The sequence below is a fragment of the Neoarius graeffei genome, chromosome 5, assembly GCF_027579695.1.
Source record: "Neoarius graeffei isolate fNeoGra1 chromosome 5, fNeoGra1.pri, whole genome shotgun sequence".
NCBI classification, from domain to species: Eukaryota; Metazoa; Chordata; class Actinopteri; order Siluriformes; family Ariidae; genus Neoarius; species Neoarius graeffei.
The window spans coordinates 44,010,052-44,034,277 of NC_083573.1; the positions used below are offsets into that span (position 1 = coordinate 44,010,052).

At 42.0% G+C, this 24,226-nt stretch overlaps 1 protein-coding gene across 2 annotated transcripts in view; it reads right to left on the reverse strand.

Moving 5' to 3' along the window:
• The window catches only part of fhod3b (formin homology 2 domain containing 3b), a 302,109-nt gene that overhangs the window by 22,033 nt on the left and 255,850 nt on the right, over positions 1–24,226 (reverse strand). For both annotated transcript variants that reach the window (XM_060921768.1, XM_060921769.1), the window contains 10 exons: positions 22,294–22,413; positions 21,997–22,131; positions 18,013–18,063; positions 15,703–15,887; positions 7,075–7,563; positions 6,067–6,959; positions 3,422–3,580; positions 1,037–1,219; positions 774–893; positions 33–194 (listed from right to left, as the gene is read on the reverse strand). In XM_060921768.1, the coding sequence (XP_060777751.1) occupies positions 33–194; positions 774–893; positions 1,037–1,219; positions 3,422–3,580; positions 6,067–6,959; positions 7,075–7,563; positions 15,703–15,887; positions 18,013–18,063; positions 21,997–22,131; positions 22,294–22,413 (2,497 nt within the window). The remainder of the gene's footprint in view (positions 1–32; positions 195–773; positions 894–1,036; positions 1,220–3,421; positions 3,581–6,066; positions 6,960–7,074; positions 7,564–15,702; positions 15,888–18,012; positions 18,064–21,996; positions 22,132–22,293; positions 22,414–24,226) is intronic.

Below are 24,226 nucleotides of genomic sequence, written 5' to 3' on the forward strand. Positions count from 1 at the left end.
CTGAGTGTAATCATTCTGATTCGGTGCAGTACCTTAGCAGAGCGTGTAACTGCGCCGATCTCAGAGTACAGGTCGGAACTTTCTGGAAACTTGTCCACTACGATGGAGCAGACATGGTGAAGCAGAGACTGTTTATGCACAGTGTCTTTCACTTCTGGAACCTTCTCCAGGTAACTCAGCTCAAAACCCTTGGCCTGAACACACACAATATTAAAATGGACAATATCAGTAGAATTTTCCTGTAACAAAGTAAATCGATGCTATAAATACATCCACCTTGAGCAAATGGGTCACTCTGGACCTCATCCAGTAACTGATTTCTATAAAAGGGTTTCTAATCATAGGCCATTTCCACAATTTACAGAAATTATTCTGCTACAGCTGAGGAGATTACCATCAGTTCCATTAAGCAATAATACAGAATGCTTTGAAATAGCCAGGCGGGTCAGTAGTCTGCTCGTATGCATGTTCACATGAATGCTTCATTGGCTTGTAAATAGCTGAATCTCAATCAAATGTGGTAAAGTACAGGAAGTCACTGGCCTGCACCCAGGTCCGCCTTGTAGTGCTGAAGACCCGGCCGAAATAAAAATGGGAAATATCCCAAATGACATGACACGGCTTTGACTTGCTTTGTTCTCTTGCCCACACTCAATGGTTTACTGTAAGTGTGCTTTCAATCCTTTATTACCTCTTTAGCTTCCCCCCCCCAATCCTCAAAGAGAAAAGAGAAGAGAGGAGGGGAAAAGGCCGTGAGCACAGCCATAACTCACATTTGATCCATTAAGGAAATTGCCGATAGCGAGTAGTGTGGACAGAATAAAGCACAGTGTCTTGTTCTTCTCCAGCTGACTCATGCCCTCCTTCAGGTCCTGTAAGGGCTCTGCCACTTCCTGAAAGAGAGAAAGACGGAGACTAACTTGCACATGACTACTGTTTTAGCAAATGCGATATACAGTATATGTACTGTGTGAGCTAAGAGTTCAGCCGTGTGGGTAGACAATTAAAGCCTGTGAATCTTGTGCAAAGTCCTGACCTTCTCTAAGACCTCATAGTCCATCTTGAAAGCCCAGAGGTGCAGGCGAGCAGACAGCTCACTGATGGAGGAGAGCGTGAGCAGGAACTGTTCAGCACTGCCCAGGGGAATGTCAGGGTTCGCCAGCTGTGCTTCCTGAATCTTCTGCTTCTCCTCCTCTGTGGGGATCATCGTCAGGATTTTCTAGACAGGAGAAAGAGAGCAATGTTCAAAGTTGAAGCTTTATTGCTCAATTAATTTTTTTTACTCATACCTTGATGATTTAGTCATTAGTATGAACTGACCTCTGCACTGAAACAACCCATCAGTATATAGTTTCAAAATCAATGATGTTTCCTTCATTTTCCTCTCACCTCCATGCAGGTGAAATGACTATGCTGAATTGTTCCTCCGTGTAAATGGGGGTGTGAATATGTCTGAACGAAGCCTTGTGATGGACTAGAATCCCAACCAGGGTGTGTTCCTGCCTCACACTGGGTGGCAGTGGAGCCACTGGCACCCTGACCGGGATTTAGCAGTTACTGAAGATGAATGAATAAATGAATAATGTAATGTGCATACTGCACATGCTTGAATGTCATACACAACAACTAAAATCCCATACTGATGAGACAATCTACGACTGATAAAATGATAAAACAAACTATCATTATTTATTCCATTTATTTCAAACGTGACTCCAATTACATCCAGACTCTGTGTCTCTGTGTCTTGTCCTGTTACACACTGCTGCCAGATGATGAAAGCAATGTGCATGCACAGACATGTTACTGTACATGCTGTATTACACACACACACAATTCCAAAAAAGTTGGGACACTGTGTAAAACATAAATTAAAAACAAAATGTGAAGATTTGCAAATCATGGAAACCCTATATTTCATTGAAAATAGTACAAAGACAACATATCAAATGTTGAAATTGAGAAATGTTATTGGGTTTTTTTTAAATACAGTATATGCTCATTTTCAATTTGATGTCAGCAACTCATTTCAGAAAAGCTGGGACAGGGGCAAAAAAAGACTGAAAAAGTTGTGTAATGCTAAAAAAAATAATAATTCGGTTATTTGGCAACAGGTCAGTAACATGATTGGGTATAAAAAGAGCATCCCAGAGAGGCAGAGTCTCTCAGAAGTAAAGCTGGGGAGGGGTTCACCGCTCTGTGAAAGACTGCGTGGGAAAACAGTGCAACAATTTAAGAATACCGCTTCCTGCACATATTAAAACTGCATGGCTCTGTAGTAAAAGAGTCCGGGTGCTAAACTGGCCTGCCTGCAGTCCGGACCTGTCTCCCATTTAAAGCATTATGAAGTGTAAAATACGACAAAGGAGACCCTGAACTGTAGAGCAACTGAAATTGCATATCAGGCAAGAATGGGGCAACGTTTCTCTTCCAAAACTACAGCAGTTGGTCTCTTCAGTTCCCAAATATTTACAGAGTGTTGTTAAAAGTAGAGGTGATGCAACACAGTGGGAAACAAATAAGAGTGAGACTGGACCTGAGGGAAGAGTGTGAATCACTGTCCAGGGTCATAGCATGAATTTATGTAGTTACAGAACTAGTTTATAATTCCCCTAATGAATCCCTAACAGCCTGATAAATAACAAAGTCTGGAGAAAATCACCAATACATAAATAACAGTCATCATTTCAACAAATCGAGTGATTACATCTGTGCTACAGTTCTCTGGGAGTTTACTTATTTTGCATAATTGCATGTGCATGAGAAAATTCATCAGTGTGTCTGGATGAGATCTTGTTCAAAATATATACATATTTTTTCCGACAGCAAGGGAAGAATGGCAGATCCCATGACGAAAAAATGATCGTCATTATCCATGAGCACATGTTAAGATTTTCCTCAGCTGCATGTTGTGGTGCCATTTTAGCATTTATTCATCTCACTGTTTCGTTACACAATTATAACAAATACACTGATTGAACAGGCACTATTTGCTTGACTACAATTCATTTCTGGTAAAAATCCAGAGGGAATGTAAATGTTTTTAAACTAATAGTAACATGTCATTTTAAACAGCACTTCTTGAGTTAATGCCTTGCATCTGCCAACTCAGCAAAAGTCAATATTGCGAGTAAAGTTATAGAGAGCCATCAATTGCTGGAAATAGAGAAATATGCTTTTATGTGACAGGCTTTTATGATTGAATGATATAATGCCTGAGAAAGAGCGAGAGAGAGAATGTGAATGCATGAGGAACACATTTGTAAGTGTTTAGAATAAAAATGTAATATTAAGTGCATATGCATGTGAAACATATGCTCGGTTTTACTATGGTGCTAACACTGGCTCCCCCCCCCCCCCCCCCCCCCCCCCCCGATATAATGGGAAAAGTATAAAAGTATATTAAGTGAACTGATGTTACCTCTATACCCTCTTTGTTCAGAGCATATTCGTCAAAGTTGAGGATGGCTGTTTTGATGGTACGGGGTGGTGGAAGAACTGTGAGGCCAATGTTGATGGCGTTGCTTCTTTTGGAGTCAAGAACAATAATCTCCTGCCGTTTCCCATCCGTTGCTGTTTTCTAAAGTCAGCAAAACATTCAGCATAAAAACACATACATTCAGGCATGCATTAGATGCTTTATTTTCATTTCCCACTTTGTTCTGTGTCCGGTTTTGTGTGGTGAGAATCAGACTGAGCAGTTTGTGATATGCCTCCCCACCTTCGGTTGTTATTATGGTAAAATGTATTCTATTTTGGACCATAACAGGGCTAAACTGTCACCATCAAAAACATATGTCAGGGCAACAGTCACCCATCTGGTCTAATACTTCACTTGGTTCTCATTATGAGTTTGCACGACTGCTCGCTCGCTTGCTTGTCGGCTAACTGTTGTGATATCCATCTACCGTCCCTAACACAAGATTTAAAAAAAAAAAAAAAGCTTTCTGAAGACTACCTTAAAATGAATTGGAATGGAATTTCTTTAATGTGGGTGATTAAGAAAAACAAGGCTTTCCAAGATATGAATGCCAGTGGGATCTATGCTAAGTGCAACTGGCTTAGAAAACACGCAAGCACCTGAGGGCTATTTTGGGACTTTGATGGAGAATATTTCTGGGCTAGCGAGAGGCAAGACGGTTCGCTTTCATTGCCAAACAAAGGGAGGAAAGAGAAGGAGAAAAGGAACAGAGAGGGAAATAGGGAGTTAGGAATGGGCTAGAAATGAGAAGCAGCTGCTTTCAGCTCGGTGAGGGGAGAACCCCTGACCGGCAAAGACACTCAGAAAAACATACATCATACCCAAATACCCTAAAATTATACCAGAAGACATTCTGTCCAGCACCTCCTGATATCAGTGTTACGATATAGCTTAGAAAAAAGGAAGCGGCACACTAGAAAGCCTTTCATTGCGTCATGGATTAATGCTGACATAAATCACATGAATAGACGTGTAATCTCAGGAATGACAGTGAAGCTTTAGCTTCCGGTAAAGTACCTACCATTAAAGTCCTGCACAGATTACAGTGAAAATGTTGAAACATTCAGGGCTGCAGCTTGGTAACATTTACAATGGCAGATCTGATAAAGCCTTAAGATAATACAGGACATCCATCAGAGCCAATCGAACCAGTCTTGCACCGATACGGAATGCACTGTTGTGACACTGAGTCAAATGAAATATCCTGTAATCCACACCATGTGTTTGTCAAAGTAGATCTGAAATGTTTCCTGCAAAATTTCTTTGATAAAGAATGACAGAATTCCCTTGCTAAGTTATACACTATATATATATATATATATATATATATATATATATATATATATATATATATATAAAAATCCACATTCACTGGATATGAGCAATCACAGACTAGGATATCAGCTCATATACCGTGAGTAGAGACCCTATCTTCAAAGAAATGGATGCCGTATTGGATAAAATCGTAATCAAATCAGTCTACTGTGTGGCAGTAACTTAGGTACTTTACAGGAACTTTTCGTGATATTCGACTGAGATAGTGATGTAAACAAAAACAAATCAATCTTTTATATTGGTGATTTCTGAAGTTTGCCACAGACTTTACCATGTAAATTGAAAGTAAATGTCTCCTTGACAGACCTCCATACTTGAGAAAAAAAGTAAAAAGCTCCTATTCTACAGGATATGATGGATTATTCTCTTCACATTCACTGCATATGAGCAATCGCGCACTCTGATTGGCTACTCTACTACTAGGCTATCAGCTCATATACCATACGTAGAGAAAAACAAAATGGCGGCGTGTGTCGCTGAACCAATCGAGGACGAAATAAAAACTCTACTCCAAAACAAAACCCCAAAAATTGTTAACAAGTATTTAAAAGAAACAGAAATAGCTAAAAGAAAAGAGTTCCCCCCCCAATATCTCCTGTTCTACACTCCAGCCCAGTTGGTGGCAGTAATGCACCTTTAAGTTGGTTTGCCAACCGCCAAAAAAAACCCTAAAGAAGAAGAAGAAGAAGCAAACCTCAAAAAAATAAAAAAATGCAACAAAATATGGAATGAAAGTATTTGATGGGAAGAACGTATCTTTTTTATTTTTCAAGAATTATTATTATAACATTTTCACAAATTGCTTCTGTCATTTTATGGTTTGTTTACATTCTAAGCGGAAATGATTTTGTCGGCCGTTTTGTATAAAGATTTATTTATCGAATTTGCAAAAAATAAAAATAAAAATGCTCTGTTTCTCAAAATCCAGTGAATGTGGATAGAATAAAACAGCTATTCCACTCAATCTCGTCGTACATGGCTTATAGCGCCTCGTCAGCTATCAGCTCATGTACGACTCAATTTCACACACTATTATATATAATATATACATATAGTATATTATACACTATGTAGAGGAGGAATTTTGCTGTACTTGAGAGTGTACATGTGACAAATAAAGGCTTGAGGCTGGTTCTTCTTCATTTCCCTTGCCCAAGACTTAAAAAAAAAGTAAGAATTCTAACACTAATGAGTAATTTATTACTGACAGAAAGGAAAAATATGTTTCAAGAGAATACTATCTTGTTTACCTTTGTAACAGGAAGTTCTTTGGATTTGGTCTCAAAAAGGAGCTCCAACTTGGCTGTGTCCAACTTTACTGGGTCCAGTTTGGACCACAGTGATTCCCTGCAGCGCTTGTCACTGCCATATTGCCAGTCTGTGGGTCTCACCTCGGTCCAGAAGAGTCTGATGGTCTTCTTCTTCTTCTGAAAGAGTGGTGGCTCTCCTCGACTATGTTGAGAAGAAGAAGCGATATGCGAGGGAGACATTGACGCCATGGAAGGCGGTGGTGGAGGTAACATCCCTCCTGGTAAAGGGGGAGGAGGAGGGCAACCAAAAAGGGGAGGTGGGGGTGGGAGGTTTGGTATACATGGAGGTGGGGGAGGGGGTGCCATGTGGTCACCTGACTTGATCATGTTTCCAACATCCAAAATGTCTACGTCATCCTCCTCCAAAAGGTCAGTAAAGTCCATTTCTTTGATGCGAAGTTCTCGAGGTGTGGCCATCAGCTGGTCCCAGATGTGATCCGACTCCTTTTTAGGTGGCGTGGGTGAAGGTGCCTTCTCCTTCCCAACGTGCTCGGCCTCGTGAGGTGACACCAGACCCTTCACCAAGTCCCCGAATTTCTCTGCCACAATTCGCACATTGCCATGGTTGTCCAGGTTCTGCACTTCCATTTTCTTCACACTGTCCTCACTTGCTTGCTGCCGGGCCTCCAGAGTTGAGATACGAGTGGCGAGGCTGTTTACTGACGAGTCCTGACCTTCTGGGCCCTCATTCTCTTTCTCGTTGTCCTTCTCCTCATCCTCAGCAGGCTTCTTATTTTGTGCATAGAGCATGTCCAGCATGAAGCGCTTGTTATTGAGGACTTTGCCACATTGTTCGTTGATATCTGCTGCCTTAATACATTCTGCCCACTGGCCTGATGGGAAGAGAGAGAAGAACACTGGTTAGATGCAGCGTCTTACAGTGATTTAGAAAGGTCCATCAACTTAAGCATGACAGAAGTACTTGTTAATGTCAATGTCTTTTCTTACCCGAGTCATTATCACACATAAGCTTCTCCTCTCGCTCTTCTCTCTCCAGAGTACTGCTGGCTGAGGAGATGCTAGAAGCTGAGCAGTTGTCCTTCTCGTTCAGTTCCTCGTTCTGCCTCTCTTTCTCGCTGAGGGCTGTACTGTCCTCTGTGTCTCTTTCCACTATCTGCTCTTTCTCACACTCCTCTTCTGCCGCCAATTCTGTCCCTGCCTCATTTACCACCACTGCCTCGGTACACACCTTTTCCCTCTCTTTCTCCTTCACGTTCGCGTTTTCACTTTTCTTGACCTCCTGTACTTCTCTTTCCTGCTCATCTTTTCTTAATGTCCACTTCTCCGAGTTGTCCGGCTCTGTATGGAGCACAGACACTGTTATGTCCTTCTCATCCACAGGCTTCTGCTCCTCTTCTGTCTCTGAGGACCACTGGAGGCCAGGCACAGCAGGAGACACAGAGGGAGACTCCACACGACTTGGTTCTGGCTCAGCTTCTGAACATCAAAAACAAACAAATAAATAAACAAAGGCACACATAGTGCTTTCAAAAAGAACAATTTTTTTTTAAATTTATCCTGACATCTCAAATAAATATCTAAACATTTATGACTTTGAAGCCTTGTGAAGTCCAGGAATCATATCCTGTAATGTCTACAGCAACCAGCAGCAAAAATATGAGGCAACTTTGCGTGCTTGTTTTTCAGCTGCCAGGATGATCAAGCCAGGTCTTTGTTGTTATAACACCTGCAAGGTGCCTGGGTCACGGTGGGGTTTTGCGGCACAGTTGCTGCATAGTTCCTCATAGCACCCTGCATGCCTTCATTTGTCTCTGCCCATTCCTCCATCATCTATTACCGTAAGCCTCACACCCTTACTACATTTCCTTATTTGGAAACACAAATAAATAAATGATGAACAATCCCACAGAAGCATAGTGGATGAAAAAACAGGGCAGATGATAAAAAACCTCATAACCTTCAGGCCAGATGTGTCTGGGCAATTGCACACGTACACTAATCATTCAGCATTAGTCAGAGTCAAGACAAGCCATATTGGTACATGTGCTGTCAGAGCCAATTTCTTGTACTCTCCATTTCAAGGCACACTGAAAAATGCCTCAGTTGTTTCGGCAAACTAATGAGACTGGCACATGAGCTGTATGGGACATTCAGGGTACTGCATGTCTGCACTTGAAATAAGATTTTCTTTTGTTACGCTACTCAGTTTTTACCATGCACAGCATTCACTATCCTCTGCCAGCCTGAGTCTTAGATTCGCCCTACTGCGGATAGAGACGGATGAAGCAATGGGCTCAGAATGAACGGATTCTTGGCTGGAATGCACCACTATCCCATTACACGTGCATGGCCCCGTCTGACCAGGAGCTTTGCTCTACATGGCTTTAAAGTGCAGACCTTCTTCCTACATTAATTCAGAACGTAAACGTCCTTGATTTTGTCTTTCGTTCCTCGATGGTTCAGTACCACTCTTCTTTATTATACACTGCTTTGTCATCCAGTCTGGCAGCCAATGTAGGCTAAAAGCAATGGCAGCTCACCAGGACCAGCCCACCTGATTCTTATCTAAAATGTGTGAAATTCAAGCCAAGTCCTTCATCCACACACGGTGTGACTCAGATTTGGACATGGATCCAGTTGAGATGGTTGATAGAGGCCAGGTCTAGGCACGACTGATCGTCCCAAAGCACAGATGAAGTGGCATATAAACAGATTTAAGGTTGTTTTATGGAATTTCACCAGATTGCTCTGATGTGTACAAGGTTTACAAGTCTCATCTCAACAACAATGAATCCATTGTAATGGTCATCCATTCTCCAATCTACTCCCAAGTTAAGGAAAGGCACATTAATTTTTTAAAGGGTAAACCCTGGCTGGGGAGTACATCTGGATTTGGATTTCCTGCCAAGTTATTCACTGCCAATTCCCACTCACTTGCCAGTTCCCTGTCATTGCACATCATCTTCTTTTGAGACACGTGAAGCCAAGCACCACATCTTTTCAAACCAATTTTCAAACAAAAATCACTGGGAACCTTAATACATGAATATATACACGGACTCACAGACATCAGTAATTGGCCAGGACCATTTTGATCGACGGGGACAGAATAATACTATCCTTATACTACCACTCAGAGAACAGGGCCAATTATACTCACTTAAAGTGCCATTCCACCATTGGATGTATTCTTTGGCATAAAATACAATATATTTTATGACAACATGACTAGACAGAGAAATCTTTTAGCTTCAAAATGATATATCAAACATAATTTTTTGACAACGACAAGTATATTAATTTTGCGACCAAAGTCACCTACCCTTTTAATTTCCGCGCGGTAGTGAAACGTGATGTCATCGGCAGGTTCCCCTTCTTGTGTACCACGTCACGTGTGACGTGGCACAGATTATCAGCAATGGCGGATAGAACGCGATTTCCACTTGTCGATTGCTGTGCCGATATTCACCATCGACCGTCTCCTTTGGGCATCACTCGCTATTTTCCTTCGCTTCTTTTCCGAAGCTGACAATCGCGTTCTATCCGCCATTGCTGATAATCTGTGCCACGTCACACGTGACGTGGTACACAAGAAGGGGAACCTGCCGATGACATCACGTTTCACTACCGCGCGGAAATTAAAAGGGTAGGTGACTTTGGTTGCAAAATTAATATACTTGTCATTGTCAAAAAATTATGTTTGATATATCATTTTGAAGCTAAAAGATTTCTCTGTCTAGTCATGTTGTCATAAAATATATTGTATTTTATGCCAAAAAAATACATCCAATGGTGGAATGGCACTTTAAGCTGTATTTGGGTGGGATCAGTTTTACATCAGGAAGTGTAGGAATGTAATTTTACCAAAGGACATCTGTAATATTTATGGGCGAGTTGCATGGGAAAAGAAATCTCAGCATAAATGACAGACAAGGGAGTGGCTACTTGGTTTATGCACTGCCATCACACCCAAACAAAACATGTAATACATAGCTTCTGCTGCTCATACAGTGTTTTGCAAAAGTATTCATCCCCCTTGGTGTTTGTCCTGTTTTGTTGCATTACAAGCTGGAATTAAAATGGATTTTTGGAGGGTTAGCACCATTTGATTTACACAACATGCCTAACACTTTAAAGGTGCACATTGTTTTTTTTTACTGTGACACAAACAATAATTAAGATGAAAAAACAGAAATTTGGAGTGTGCATAAGTATTCGCACCCTTTCGTGTGAAACCCCAAAATAAGAGCTGGTCCAACCGATTCACTTCATAAGTCACATAATTAGTTGATTACGGTCCACCTGCGTGCAATCAAAGTGTCACATGATCTGTCACATGATGTCTGTATAAATCAGCCTGTTCTGGAAGGATCCTGACTCTGCAACACTACTAAGCAAGCAACATGAGAACCAAGGAGCCTCCAAACAGGTCAGAGACGAAGTTGTGGAAAAGTACAGATCAGGGTTGGGTTATAAAAAATATCCCAAACTTTGAATATCCCAGGGAGCACCATTAAATCCATTACAGCAAAATGGAAAGAATATGGCACCACTACAAACCTGACAAGAGAAGGCTGCCCACCAAAACTCACAGACCGGGCAAGGAGGGCATTAATCAGAGATACAACAAAGGCACCAATGATAATGCTGAGGGAGCTGCAAAGATCCACAGCGGAGATGGGAGTATCTGTCCATAGGATCACTTTAAACCATACACTCCACAGAGTGGGGCTTTATGGAAGAGTGGCCAGAAAAAAGTCATTGCTTAAAAAAAAATCATGTTTGGAGTTTGCCTAACAGCATGTGGCAGACTCCCCAAACACATGGAAGAAGATTCTCTGGCCAAATGAGACAAAAATTGAAATTTTTGGCCATCATGGGAAATGCCATGTGTGGCGCAAACCCAACACCCTGAGAACACCATTCCTACAATGAAGCATGGTGGTGGCAGCATCATGCTGTGGGGATGTTTTTCATCTACAGGGACAGATGAAAAATAGATGAAAAAGCTGGTCAGGACTGAAGGAAAGCTGGATGGCACTAAATACAGGGCAATTCTGGAGGAAAACCTGTTTGAGTCGGCCAGAGGTTTGAGACTGGGACAAAGGTTCACGTTCCAGCAGGACAATGACCCTAAACATACTGCTAAAGTTACACTGGAGTGGTTTAAAGGGAAACATTTAAATGTCTTGGAATGGCCTAGTCAATGCCCAGACCTTAATCCAATTGAGAATCTGTGGGATAACGTGAAGATTGTTGTACACCAACACAACCCATCTAACTTAGATTGTCAGGATAGATTATTCTGTCTATGTTTACTGGATATGAGCAATCGCATGCTCTGATTGGCTGCTCTACTACTAGGCTATCAGCTCATATACCGTGAGTAGAGAAAAACAAAATGGCGGCGTGTGTTACTGAACCAACCGAGGACGAAATAAAAACTCTACTCAAAAACCAAACCTCTAGAAATACAAAAAAGGCAACAAAATATGAAATGAAAGTATTTGATGGTAAGAACGTATCTTTTTTTCCACAAATTATTATTATAGCATTTTTCACAAATTGCTCCTGTCATTTCGCCGGTTTGTTTACATTCTTCATCTTTAAGCATTAAAATTTGTTGAATTTTTTTAGACTGGTTCAAAATCTCAAAGAAGTTTGAAAATTACATAACAGAAATTAAATAAATGTCTAAAGCTATTCTATACCTCGGCATGACAGCAAGACAGCACTTTCTACACCCCCCCCCCAAAAAACAAACAAACAAACAAACAAAAAAAACACTAAAGTCAATTAGTGCAGCCATCGATAGGTTTTTAAGAAGTCCGCCTTAGCGGAAATGATTTTGTCTGACGTTTTGAATTTGCAAAAAATAAAAATGCTCTGTTTCTCAGAATCCAGTGAATGTGGACAGAATAAAACAGTTATTCCACTCAATCTCGTCATACATGGCTTATAGCCAACTAGGCTCATGTACGACTCGATTTCATGGAATAATTGTTAATTAAAGCCGCAAGCGGCCTCGACGGGCCCTCGCGCCAGCGGCCAAGGGGGGCGGGGGCATGCGTCCCCGCGAAATACCTTCCACATCTTCTTCGGCAAGAGACATAACACAAGGTAGTGGTGTGAAGGAAAAGCATTATGGAATTATTTACCTAAAACCCGTGTTGGAGCAAATGCGTCGGCCAAAAACAGCGCCCCCCATGGACGAAAAGTCCCAAAATGTGGTATACATGACATGGGAGGTAGTAAGAGGGTGGCCGTGAAGTTTGACCAAATTTGAGGAAAGATTGGATTTTTTGCCCAAAAATAGCGCCCCCAGTGGCGAAATATCACAGAAATTGGGTAACATGTCAGAAGCCCAATGAGTGATTTGCGTGTGAAGTATGAGCAGTTTTGAGCAATTAGAAGATTTGTTATGAATTTTTAAGCATGTAAAATTTTGCAGTGAAAATTGATTGACGTAAAACTTCTGAAGGGTTTATGCTACGTGAAACGTATTTAGAAACTTTTGTCAGCCATGTCTGTAGATCATGTGTATCAATTTTGGTGACATTCCTATGAACGGTCTAGGAGGAGTTGCGCCGTGTTCGTGGCCATGCATTTCGCACAAAAGTGAAATTACCTCACTTCCTGTTGGGTGTGGCTAAAGCATTGGCATTACATTTTTGTCCAGCTTAGTGAGATACATATGCGTACCAAATGGCATGCCACTACTACAAACTACATGGCAACCAGGCACCTTAATGCGGGAGGCCAAAATCACAACGAGTTAGGGGGCGCTATAGAGGCCCTGAGGCCCGCCTGGATCTGGGCTTCAGGTTCTCAGTAGCGGTGGCAGTCTAAGAAAAAGGAGCCAAATTTCGTGCGTTGTCGACCATGGCAAGCACCCCAATAAGGGTCTTGTAAGGAGTTTGCTTGGCAAGTTTGACAGATCAGAAGCTGCAATATCATTTTTGCCATAACCAGCACCCCCAGGGGCGAAAGTGCACAAAATTTGGTGTAGATGTCAGGTGAGCTATGAAGAGTTTGCGTATGAAGTTTGATGACAATTGATTAAATAGAAGATGAGATATAGATTTTTGAAGAATAAATTTTTTGGTTTTGCCCATGTCAGTAGGTGGCGCTATGCTGTACATGAGCGATTATGAGTTGGAAAAATAAGTGTCTACAACAGCAACGTACTATCACAAGGTAGTGGTGTCAAGGAAAAGCATTATGGAATTATTTACCAAAAACCCGTTTTGGAGCAATTGCGTCGGCCAAAAACAGCGCCCCCCATGGACGAAAATTTCCAAAATGTGGTATACATGACATGGGAGGTAGTAAGAGGGTGGCCGTGAAGTTTGACCAAATTTGAGGAAAGATTGGAATTTTTGCCCAAAAATAGCGCCCCCAGTGGCGAAATATCACAGAAATTGGGTAACATGTCAACAGCCCAATGAGTGATTTGCGTGTGAAGTATGAGCAGTTTTGAGCAATCAGAAGATTTGTTATGAATTTTTAAGCATGTAAAATTTTGAAGTGAAAATTGATTGACGTATAACTTCTGAACGGTTTATCCTACGTGAAACGTATTTAGTAACTTTTGTCAGCCATGTCTGTAGATGATATGTATCAATTTTGGTGACATTCCTATGAACGGTCTAGGAGGAGTTGCGCCGTCTTCGTGGCCATGCATTTCGCACAAAAGTGAAATTACCTCACTTCCTGTTGGGCGTGGCTAATGCATTGGCATTACATTTTTGTCCGGCTTAGTGAGATACATATGTGAACCAAATGTCATGCCACTACTACAAACAACATGGCACCCAGGCACCTTAATGCGGGAGGCCAAAATCACAACGACTTAGGGGGCGCTATAGAGGCCCGGAGCCCCGGCCAAGTTTGGGCTTCTGGTTCTGAGTAGCGGTGGCAATTCTCGGAACTGGTGCCAAATTTCGTGCGTTTTCGCCCATGGCAAGCGCCCCGAAAATGGCCCAACAGCGGAGAAAAATAAAGAAGAAGAAGAAGACGGAAGAAGAAGAAGAAGAAAAAGAAGAAGAAGAAGAAGAAGAAGAAGAAGAAGAAGACGGAAGAAGAATAATAATAGTGAACTCTTACAAGAACAATAGGGCCTTCGCCCATAGGGCTCGGGCCCTAATTATTTTTTCACGGTCCGGTTTCCATCAAATCCTGCGCTCTGATTGGCTGGTGAGTGGTTCCGTATCCTATGATACGGACCCCAGTTACGGACCCCGGTTATGGACCTCTGGCGACTCGCTCGTTCACAACAACAACAAACATAGTAGCATTTTTTGTCAACATTTATCTTTTTTTATAAGATTCATTTATAAGATTATCAAAAATCTTATAAATTTTTGCCAGCATTTCTCAGGAGAATAGCATTAATTTTACAGCATGGATAGCGATAATGACAGTCTTCACAGCGAAAGCAAGTTTTACTACCCTGAGGAAGAAGAAATAAAAGAAAACATTTTAGGAGAAAGCTAAAAACCTCTAACTGTTGTTAATGCCGAGCAAAACCATGGCTGAATCCTGAATGACTCAATTTTGTATAAATAGGGGACTACATAGGTGGCAAAATGTAGCTTTTTTCCTGCCATGGAAGTGCACTTGTATACCGAGGAGGAAGCAATTTGCATTACAGCCGTGAATGAGGATTCAAAATGGCGTCTCGCCTCGGCTCGGTTTTCCCTTTCAGGTGCTCTCGTTTTCTGTTAGAATTTGGTAAAGAAAAAAATAAATATATTATTTACCAGCTTAAGGTCGGTCCGTATGGTGAAATACCGTGACCTCGGCCTTGAATACTGACCTCGGCCCAGAGGGCCTCGCTCAGTACTTTCAAGACCTCGGTCACGGTATTTCACCATATGGACCTCACAGCTGGTAAATAACATCTCATCTCATTATCTCTAGCTGCTTTATCCTGTTCTACAGGGTCGCAGGCAAGCTGGAGCCTATCCCAGCTGACTACGGGCGAAAGGCGGGGTACACCCTGGACAAGTCGCCAGGTCATCACAGGGCTGACACATAGACACAGACAACCATTCACACCTACGGTCAATTTAGAGTCACCAGTTAACCTAACCTGCATGTCTTTGGACTGTGGGGGAAACCGGAACACCTGGAGGAAACCCACGCAGACACAGGGAGAACATGCAAACTCCACACAGAAAGGCCCTCACCGGCCACGGGGCTCGAACCCGGACCTTCTTGCTGTGAGGCAACAGCGCTAACCATTACACCACCGTGCCGCCGGTAAATAACATATATATATATATATATATATATATATATATATATATATATTTTTTTTTTTTTACACATGAGATTAGTATAACCTGAGGTTATTTCTACCAGTTGTTTTACAGAAGGTAAAAGGTGCTGGAATCTTTACTGACACGGGAGTGTGCATTCCGTAAAAATAGCTGGTTTTGTGCATTTGGATGAGACTAAAATCACTGAGAAACTCTGGTAATTATTACATTTCCCCACGTCCCCATGAAAAACGAATCCAATCTGAATAGGGCTTTAGCCTTTAGACTTTGTGTGCCTGTGCTACTGTTGGGATTAGAAGACTGTGTACAATAATACATGTGTCTGTCTCACCTTGTGCAGTGAGAGTGTGAGGACGTTTATTCTCCTGAGGCTCGGTGGAGGATGGGATTGAACAGCGTGAGTTGCAGGAGGTACGTGAGCTCAGATTGAGAGTGATTTCTGTGCGACCTCTTGGCGCTGGTGCCACATGCTCCCTCTCGTACTCCTCCGCTGCCAGACGCTCCACTTGTTTATACCTATAGCCAGAAAAAGAGTGTATGCTAGTCAAACAGCTCCATCGCTTAGATTTTAACTGGTAAAAAGACCCTGTTTACACGTCTTCCCGAGCTATGTTAGCTTTATTTAAGGTACTTAAAATGTATGAACAAAGCCAACCATTGTATAACCAAATGTAGAGGAATTAATTGGATCTTCCTATTTATATTTGACTGTGAAGTCTTTTTATAAAAGGTGACAGATTCAGAACTCTCAAAATACCTTTCCACCTTTTCAAACACCTGTTACAGTTAAATTAAATATTAATAGCAACATTAAATGTACACTTGCTGAGCACTTTATCAGAAACACAATCCTAATACTGGGCAGGACCTCCTTTTGCTCTCAAAACAGCCTCAGTTCTTAATTGCATGGATTCCATAAGATGTTGGAAACATTCCTTTGAGATCCTGGTCCATATTCCTGCAGATTCTGTAGATGCACAATCTCCTGTTCTACCACAGCCCAAAGGTGTTCTACTGGATTCAGAACTGGTGACTGGGAAGGCCACTGAAGAACACTGGACTCATTATGTTCATGAAACCAGTTTGAGATGACTTTTGCTTTGTGACATGGTGCACTATCATTGCTGGAAGTAGCCATTAGAAGATGGTAAATTGTGGCCAATTGGGTCCATGGATTCACAACAAAGTCTTTCCATCCACAGAACTGCTGCTCACTGGAGGTTTTTACTTTATTGCACCATTTTTTTTTGTCTACTCGAGAGACTATTGTGCATGAAAATCCCCAAAATATCAGCAGTTATAGAAATAACCAAACCAGTCTGTTTGGCACTAACAATCATGCCATGATCAAAATCACTGAGATCACATTTTTTCCTCATGATGTGAACATTACCCGAAGCTGCTGGACCGTATCTGCAGGATTTTATGCATTTCACTCCTGCCACACAGTTGACTGATTAGATAATTACATGAATGAGTACGTTTTCTGATGTTCGTAATAAAGCACTCAGTGAATGCACCTGTATGTTTTTTTTTTATTCACAAAACATTCCCTTCCTATCAGGTTTAGCTTAAGCACTTAAAAAAGTACAGTGAGACCTTTTGATCACCTTGTGTCCACCTAAGAGTTTAAGGGTTTAAAAAAAAAACTGCATGAAGCCATAAAATATTCAGTAAGATCTAACATAACAGATATGATTAAAAACAAACAAACAAACAAACAAACAAACAAACAAACAAACAAACAAAACAAGAGTGCTCTGAGAGCACAATATCCCTCGCTGGCAACTACACCATAACTCTGGTAAAATGTGACTGAATTGAACAAAATTGCAATATGTGTATTATCGACATATAACAAAGAATCCTGTCAAGTTTCGTAAAATTCCTCCAAAAATTGAGAGAGGAGTTGATTTCAGAAGGTGAGTACCCTTCCTGGGACAGCTGGATGGACGGACGGACATCGCCACGACATAATCCCCCTTCGGACCTTTCAGCCAGCGGGGGATAAAAATTGTGAGGGAAGTTGATTTCAGAAAGCAAGCACACCTTGATGAAATTGCCAAAGTACAAGTTTGTTAATAATCAAGGGCATAACTCTGGTAAAATATGCCTAAATTAAATGAAATTTCAATATAACTGTCATATAACAAAGCCTATTGCCAAGTTTGGTAAAATTCCTCCACAGATTGTGAGAGGAGTTCATTTCAGAAGGTGAGTACCCTTCACGGGACGGATGGATGGACGGACGGACGGACATCGGCACGACATAATCCCCCTTCGGGCCTTTCGGCCAGCAGGGGATAAAAAAGTGTCTCTCTTGATATTCCAGTGTGAATGGTCCTTATCAAGAGTGACCCCATGTCTAAAGACAGTTGCACAGCATGTCCTGCTTTCTGTGGAGGTTTTATAGCAGGGCTTCATGTTATAGTTGCAGCTTATACTAATTAACTTGTCATCTGCAGCTCTTTGCTGTGCCTGTATCCAAGGTGTTTTACTATGGATCTGTGACTAAATGCTGTTTGAAACGACTCAAGACTTTGTACTGTAATGGGTTTGGACAGAAATAATTTCTTTCGTCAGTGTTAATAAAGGGAAAGTAACAGAAAGTGACAAGTATGCCACAGAAGATGTCCTGTACCTCTCTTCACGGGCATGTATGGCCTCTTCTCTCCTCTGCACGTAGTCACGACTGAAACAAAGAAAGGGACCATGAGTAAACATTTGCAGCGTGCTACAAAAGCATGCAAAAGCTTTTAGAAGACACTGAGGTGGAAAAAATACAGAGAAACTGTCCTGAAGTAAAGGCAGCACTAGTATGGCTACTGTGCCAAATTTTCTACTCAATTAAAAGCAGAAATATGGAGCTAAATACCTATTTGTGTGAAAGTCAAAAAGTATCTACATTTAAATATCCTCAATTACTATACATACGGGCCATTTTTTCCATGGAATAAAAACATGTATTCTATTCCCTTCTAGTGGGTTTGCTGATGGCGTGCAATATTGTTAGCATATCGCTTATCCGCCACTCTCTCTAATGGAGAACGAGCATGCAATATTGCACGTTGTCAAGCCAACACGACGTCACATGTCAGAGCTCATGCGAAAATCCAATGACAAAACTTTTCTGCTGCGCACGCACACAATCATTTCTTTGTCAGCCGGGTAAGAGAGAAGACGAGGCTGAGCCAGTGCTAGATTTAAGCACTGAATAAATAAACTGGAAACTGAAGACGCGCTGAACGTCCGAAAGGCTACTCAAAGTTTATCATATATTCTTCACACATATTTACAAGAGAAAAACATACCAACGGACATCGAAAAACTGGAAAAGAGACACGTAGGAGATGTAAAACTTCCGCACTAGCGAGTGTCTGTTTGTAAACAAACATGGCTGCGAGGTTTGCTTCGTTAAAAGCGGAAGATTTTGAGAGAATTTTGGCTGCCAGGTCGCTCCGTTGTGTGTAGTTGTTGATGTTGATGTTAAAAGTAACTAAGTAAATTACACAGGGAAAATAATAGGTCCTTTCTGTGTGGAGTTTGCATGTTCTCCCCGTGTCTGCGTGGGCTTCCTCTGGGTGCTCCGGTTTCCCCCACAGTTCAAAGACATGCAGGTTAGGTTAATATGGGACGGCCTTGGGCTGAGGTGCCCTTGAGCGAGGCACCGAACTTCCAACTGCTCCCCGGACGCTGTTAGCATGGCTGCCCACTGCTCTGGGTGTGTGTGTGTGCTCATTGCTCATGTGTGTGTTCACTGCTTCAGATAGGTTAAATGCAGAGAGGAAATTTCACGTGTGTGATGAATAAAATTGTGCTTTCTTTCTTTCTTTCTTTCTTTCTTTCTTTCTTTCTTTCTTTCTTTCTTTTCTAATAATAATATTTGGCTTGACTGAGCTAGCATTAGCCTGCGCTAGCATTGGCCTGCGCTAGCACTACGCCAGCTAGAAGGCAACTGGACTACCGTGCTAACAGTACCGAGTCACAGGTAAGTTCGCATTGGCCTTCGCTAACACTACTGCTGAATGCTACGTTGGCTAGAAGGGAACTGCAGAGATGCCTACTAGTACGGATTGGCCGTATTTTGTACGGAAAAGTTACGTAAATACGATGTTACGGCAAACAGTGTTATTCTGTACGGAATTATTATAAAGTCTTAAAAAATTCCAGTGAGTTGTTTTTAAATGTCCAAGCGACTTTTTCAATCCATGCACGATTCACGGCTAGGCTATTTATTTTTACGACAACCACACATGCTGTGTGTGACATGTGCAGATTCCGCACATTTGTTCGCGCTATTTTCGATACGGTAGAATGGCCGTGCATTACACCCAGTCAAAAGGGCAATGGATACGTGCACTGCAAACTGTGTAGGACTGACATTAACATCACTCGTGGTGGTCGCGATGACTGCAGGCGGCATGTCAACTACAAAAAAAAAAAAAAACATATGGAGTATGCTGAAATGGCGAGTCAGGCGGAAAGTAAATCTGGGGGTATCCAGCAGTTTTTTACGAAATCTGTGGATGAAAAGACATGGAACGTGACACGTGCTGAAGCGGTGATGGTTGACCTATGCTTGGAGTTGAACTTGCCAATTAGTGCCATGAAATGTGAGTTAAACTTATTCAGTTTCTTTTTACATGTATGATTTTTATTCACTGAAATATCAAACACTGGCTGTACTTCTTTAATTCAAAGTCTTTTCAGTGTTGCAAGTACAAATGTACATGTAGTATGATCAAAAACAGAATTTTATGATTAGTGTTGTTGGGATTGTGGCAAAAAATTGATCATTCCACTGTTTTAAATACAATTATAAATGTCATTTTATTCAATGTCTCTTCTGAAGCATTATGCTGAAGTATTTATATATTGGGACATTAAGATAACAATGTCGGACTCTCTTTGGCATGAAATAAGAATTTTTTTATTTTATTTTATTAGAATCCGTTAACAGGTAGAACATTTTGCCAGGCAATATAATATAATACTTTTGAGGAGTTATATTCAATACCAATGATTGGTAGTCAACCGTAATGTCTGCAAACAGGGAACACTATTGTATTTATAAAAATGTGATATATTGTATGCTCTAGAAATTTGTTGAGTGGAAATTCAGTAGAGATGGCTGCTCGCGTTTTGTTTATTCAATTCACACAAAACAGTTCTTTTTAATAATTTAAATGTTAAACATATTGGTACATATACCTCTTTATAATGGAAATGCGCATAAATTAATGTTACTGAAAGTCATTCCAAAATACTGAAAAATGTTTTCAAGAATACGGAAATTCAAAATTTGGGGTAGGCATCTCTGGAACTGGATTGCTGCGCTAACAGCACCGAGTCGTGGATAAGCTCGTGCTAGCCTTCAAGAATGCTGATATGAAGAGTGTGTATGTATAATAATAATAATAATATTATTGGCTGGCTTTTTTTTTCATGGTCTATCAGATATATTCCATTCAGCTAGCATGATATTGAACTCGTCTTTGACTCGTTCAGTATCATGCTAGCTGAATGGAATATATCTGATATACCGCTCAAAGCCAGCCAACATTATTTAAGTATTCAAGTGCAAAGGGAAATATTTTTACCCGGTAAAAATGATCAAACTAGAAATGAAATTTTTTTCAAGCCATGAAATCTTCTTAAAGATTTATTACGTATTCATCTAACTTATACAACAATAGACTTTGGCCTGCTGGTTAGCTAATGGTTAATAACCTTGGTGGAATTAATGATAAGGTAGTATAATCAACAACAAAAATAACTAGCAAATTTACCACTTGAGATTCATCTCATCTCATTATCTCTAGCCGCTTTATCCTTCTACAGGGTCGCAGGTAAGCTGGAGCCTATCCCAGCTGACTACGGGTGAAAGGTGGGGTACACCCTGGACAAGTCGCCAGGTCATCACAGGACTGACACATAGACACAGACAACCATTCACACTCACACCTACGGTCAATTTAGAGTCACCAGTTAACCTAACCTGCATGTCTTTGGACTGTGGGGGAAACCGGAGCACCCGGAGGAAACCCACGCGGACACGGGGAGAACATGCAAACTCCGCACAGAAAGGCCCTCGCCGGCCATGGGGCTCGAACCCAGGACCTTCTTGCTGTGAGGCGACAGCGCTAACCACTACACCACCGTGCCGCCCCCACTTGAGATTAAACCTTATTAAACCTTAGTTTACTTCCACATCCAATAAACATGTGAGTTTGTGGTTTCTAGCATCCTATAAATCATACAGATGTTACTGATCAGGATAAAACAATGGCTCACTGAAGGAGCTGAGACACAGGCAGAGCCGTATATAGATCTTCTGACTGGCCGTGCTGTAGGTAAGGACCCTGGTTTCACACAATGACTCAGTAATGACCATAACAAGATGAGATGCCTCGAAGAGTTTGGAAAACAACTCTAGGAGTGTCTGATAGGACACGACTCTGCCCTTGACTGCTGGGCTGAATATTTTTAACAGCAAACAACGGTGTAAGAGATGCCTAGGCAGAATGACCTTGTTAAATCACTAAATAGAAGTCTAGGTCTTGTCTCAATTACACTGCAACCCCTTTTTATTTGTCCTATGAACAAATCGGGAAAGGGCACGAACCTGAAACGAGTTCTCTCCTCCCGTTCGATCCTGTGCAGCCTCTCTTCTCTCTCAAGGCGCCTCCGCTCCCTCTCTGCAGCCAGAGACTCCTGGTGCTGCCTGTACGATGAGGCTAGTAAACCTCCCAGACCCGGCCTGCAACATGACAGGGACAACAGATTCATATGGAAATGGGCCAAGTGAGAGTTTTATGTTTTATTGCAAACTGAATATTCTTTATTTCTGGGATGTCCCATGCACTCACATGCCTTAAAGTCTTAAATATACGAAGTTAAAATCTTAGAGAGAGCAGGTTACCTGTCAGGTTTGCTGTCAGTAGGTGACCCTCCTGTAGAGATGAAGCGGTTGAAGGGGGTAGAAGGGGCACTGGATGCACTTGATGACCTGCCAGGATATGTGCCAGCATAGCCATTTTGTCTGTTGAATGAAGACGGAGAAATGAAGCACTTCCTATCATTATTCAGGCCAAAGTCAATCAGCAGCTGACTCACTGTGTTCGTGTTTAGAGTGGCTGATAGTTGGCAAAAAAATATGGCAAAGGATAATCAAATGGCACCTAGGATAGGTTTCATTATGGAAACATTCCTACAACTTCAAGTCTGTGAAGATTCTCAGTCATCCAGGTCATAGTAAACTGTGGGTGGTAAAAGAGAGCAACTGGACTTGCTTGAAGATTCTTGAAGACGTTTCACCTCTCATCCGAAAGGCTTCTTCAGTTCTGTCTGACTAATAGGGAGTATCAGGTATTTATCCTCTCATGGATGAAAAGCAATCCTAAGGTGCCATTGAGTCATCCTGTTGGATGACAAATTGGGGGTCATTAGGACCTTGCAACACAGGGCTCAGAACACTCCTACAATGGTAGAGGGAAAAGAGAAGTAGAATCACATCAAGAAAGCACTTCAGAACTGCGGGTATCCCAACTGGGCCTTCTTCAAGAGCAGAAAAAGGAACATAACGGACAAGGAGGATAACAGGAACAAACGCAAGAACATTGTCATTCCCTACATTTCTGTTCTACCTGAGAAACTCAGGAGGATCTTCTACAAACACAACATTCCAGTACATTTCAGACCCAGTAACATCCTGAAGCAAAAACTGGTCCACCCTAAGGACAGAATAGCCAGACACAAACAGGACAATGTAGTGTATGCAATTCAGTGCAGTGAGGAATGCACGGACTCCTATATTGGGGAAACAAAACAACCGCTTCACAGGCGCATGGCTCAACACAGGAGAGCTAGTTCCTCAGGCCAGGACTCTGCTGTCTACCTTCATCTTAACAACAAAGGACACTCATTTCAGGATTGCAACATACGCATTTTAGCCAGAGAGGATCGTTGGTATGAGCGAGGAGTTAAAGAAGCCATTTTTGTCAACCTGGAACGGCCATCACTGAACAGAGGTGGGGTCTAAGGGCCTCTGCATGCTCTTGCGACAAGGCTTTCGCAGATAGCTTTTTGCAGACGGTTGTAATTTATCGTTGAGCGGGGAGTAATAGGCGTGCGCGATGTTATTCACCGCCACAACGCAAGGGGGCGCAAAGTCGCGAAATTGCTAGAAGTAGTTGGTGGGTGTGGTTAGTGGAGTGTTTATCCTCCGGTTACTTATAATGACTAGAACTGGAGTCGTATAGATGTACGTACTTCCTCACTTCCTCGATCAACCGCTCTTCGTGCTGCTCCATCTTCGCTCGTGTTTTTAAAAATGGCAGTAGTGAAAACAAAACAAACCGGGAAAGTAGGGAAGCGGAAGTGCGTGTACAGCGGACGTAGGGTGGACCAATCAGAGCCCTCTTGTCTGCGACGCTGTCTGCGAGGCTTCTGCGGTGGTCACAATTTTTGGGAGGTGCACGCAGAGCGTCTGCGAAGGGGGGGGCTACGCAGATGCCATCTGCGACGCCATCTGCGAGGACTGCGTTGTCAGCATAAATTGGCCTTCAGACATCATTTATCAGCCACCTACAATGCAGTCCTTGGCACACTTCCCAGACAACTGAATGAACACCAAAACCCAGCTGTTTTCAGTGACTCACAGGAGGACAGAGAAAACCAGCAATCCATTGATCACCCCAATGACTCTCGGGGTCGTTCACACCCAGCCCCCAGTGACCCACACCAACAGGATGGCTCAACGGCACCTTAGGATTGCTTTTCATCCATGAGAGGATAAATACTTGATACTCCCTATTAGTCAGACAGAACTGAAGAAGCCTTTCGGATGAGAGGTG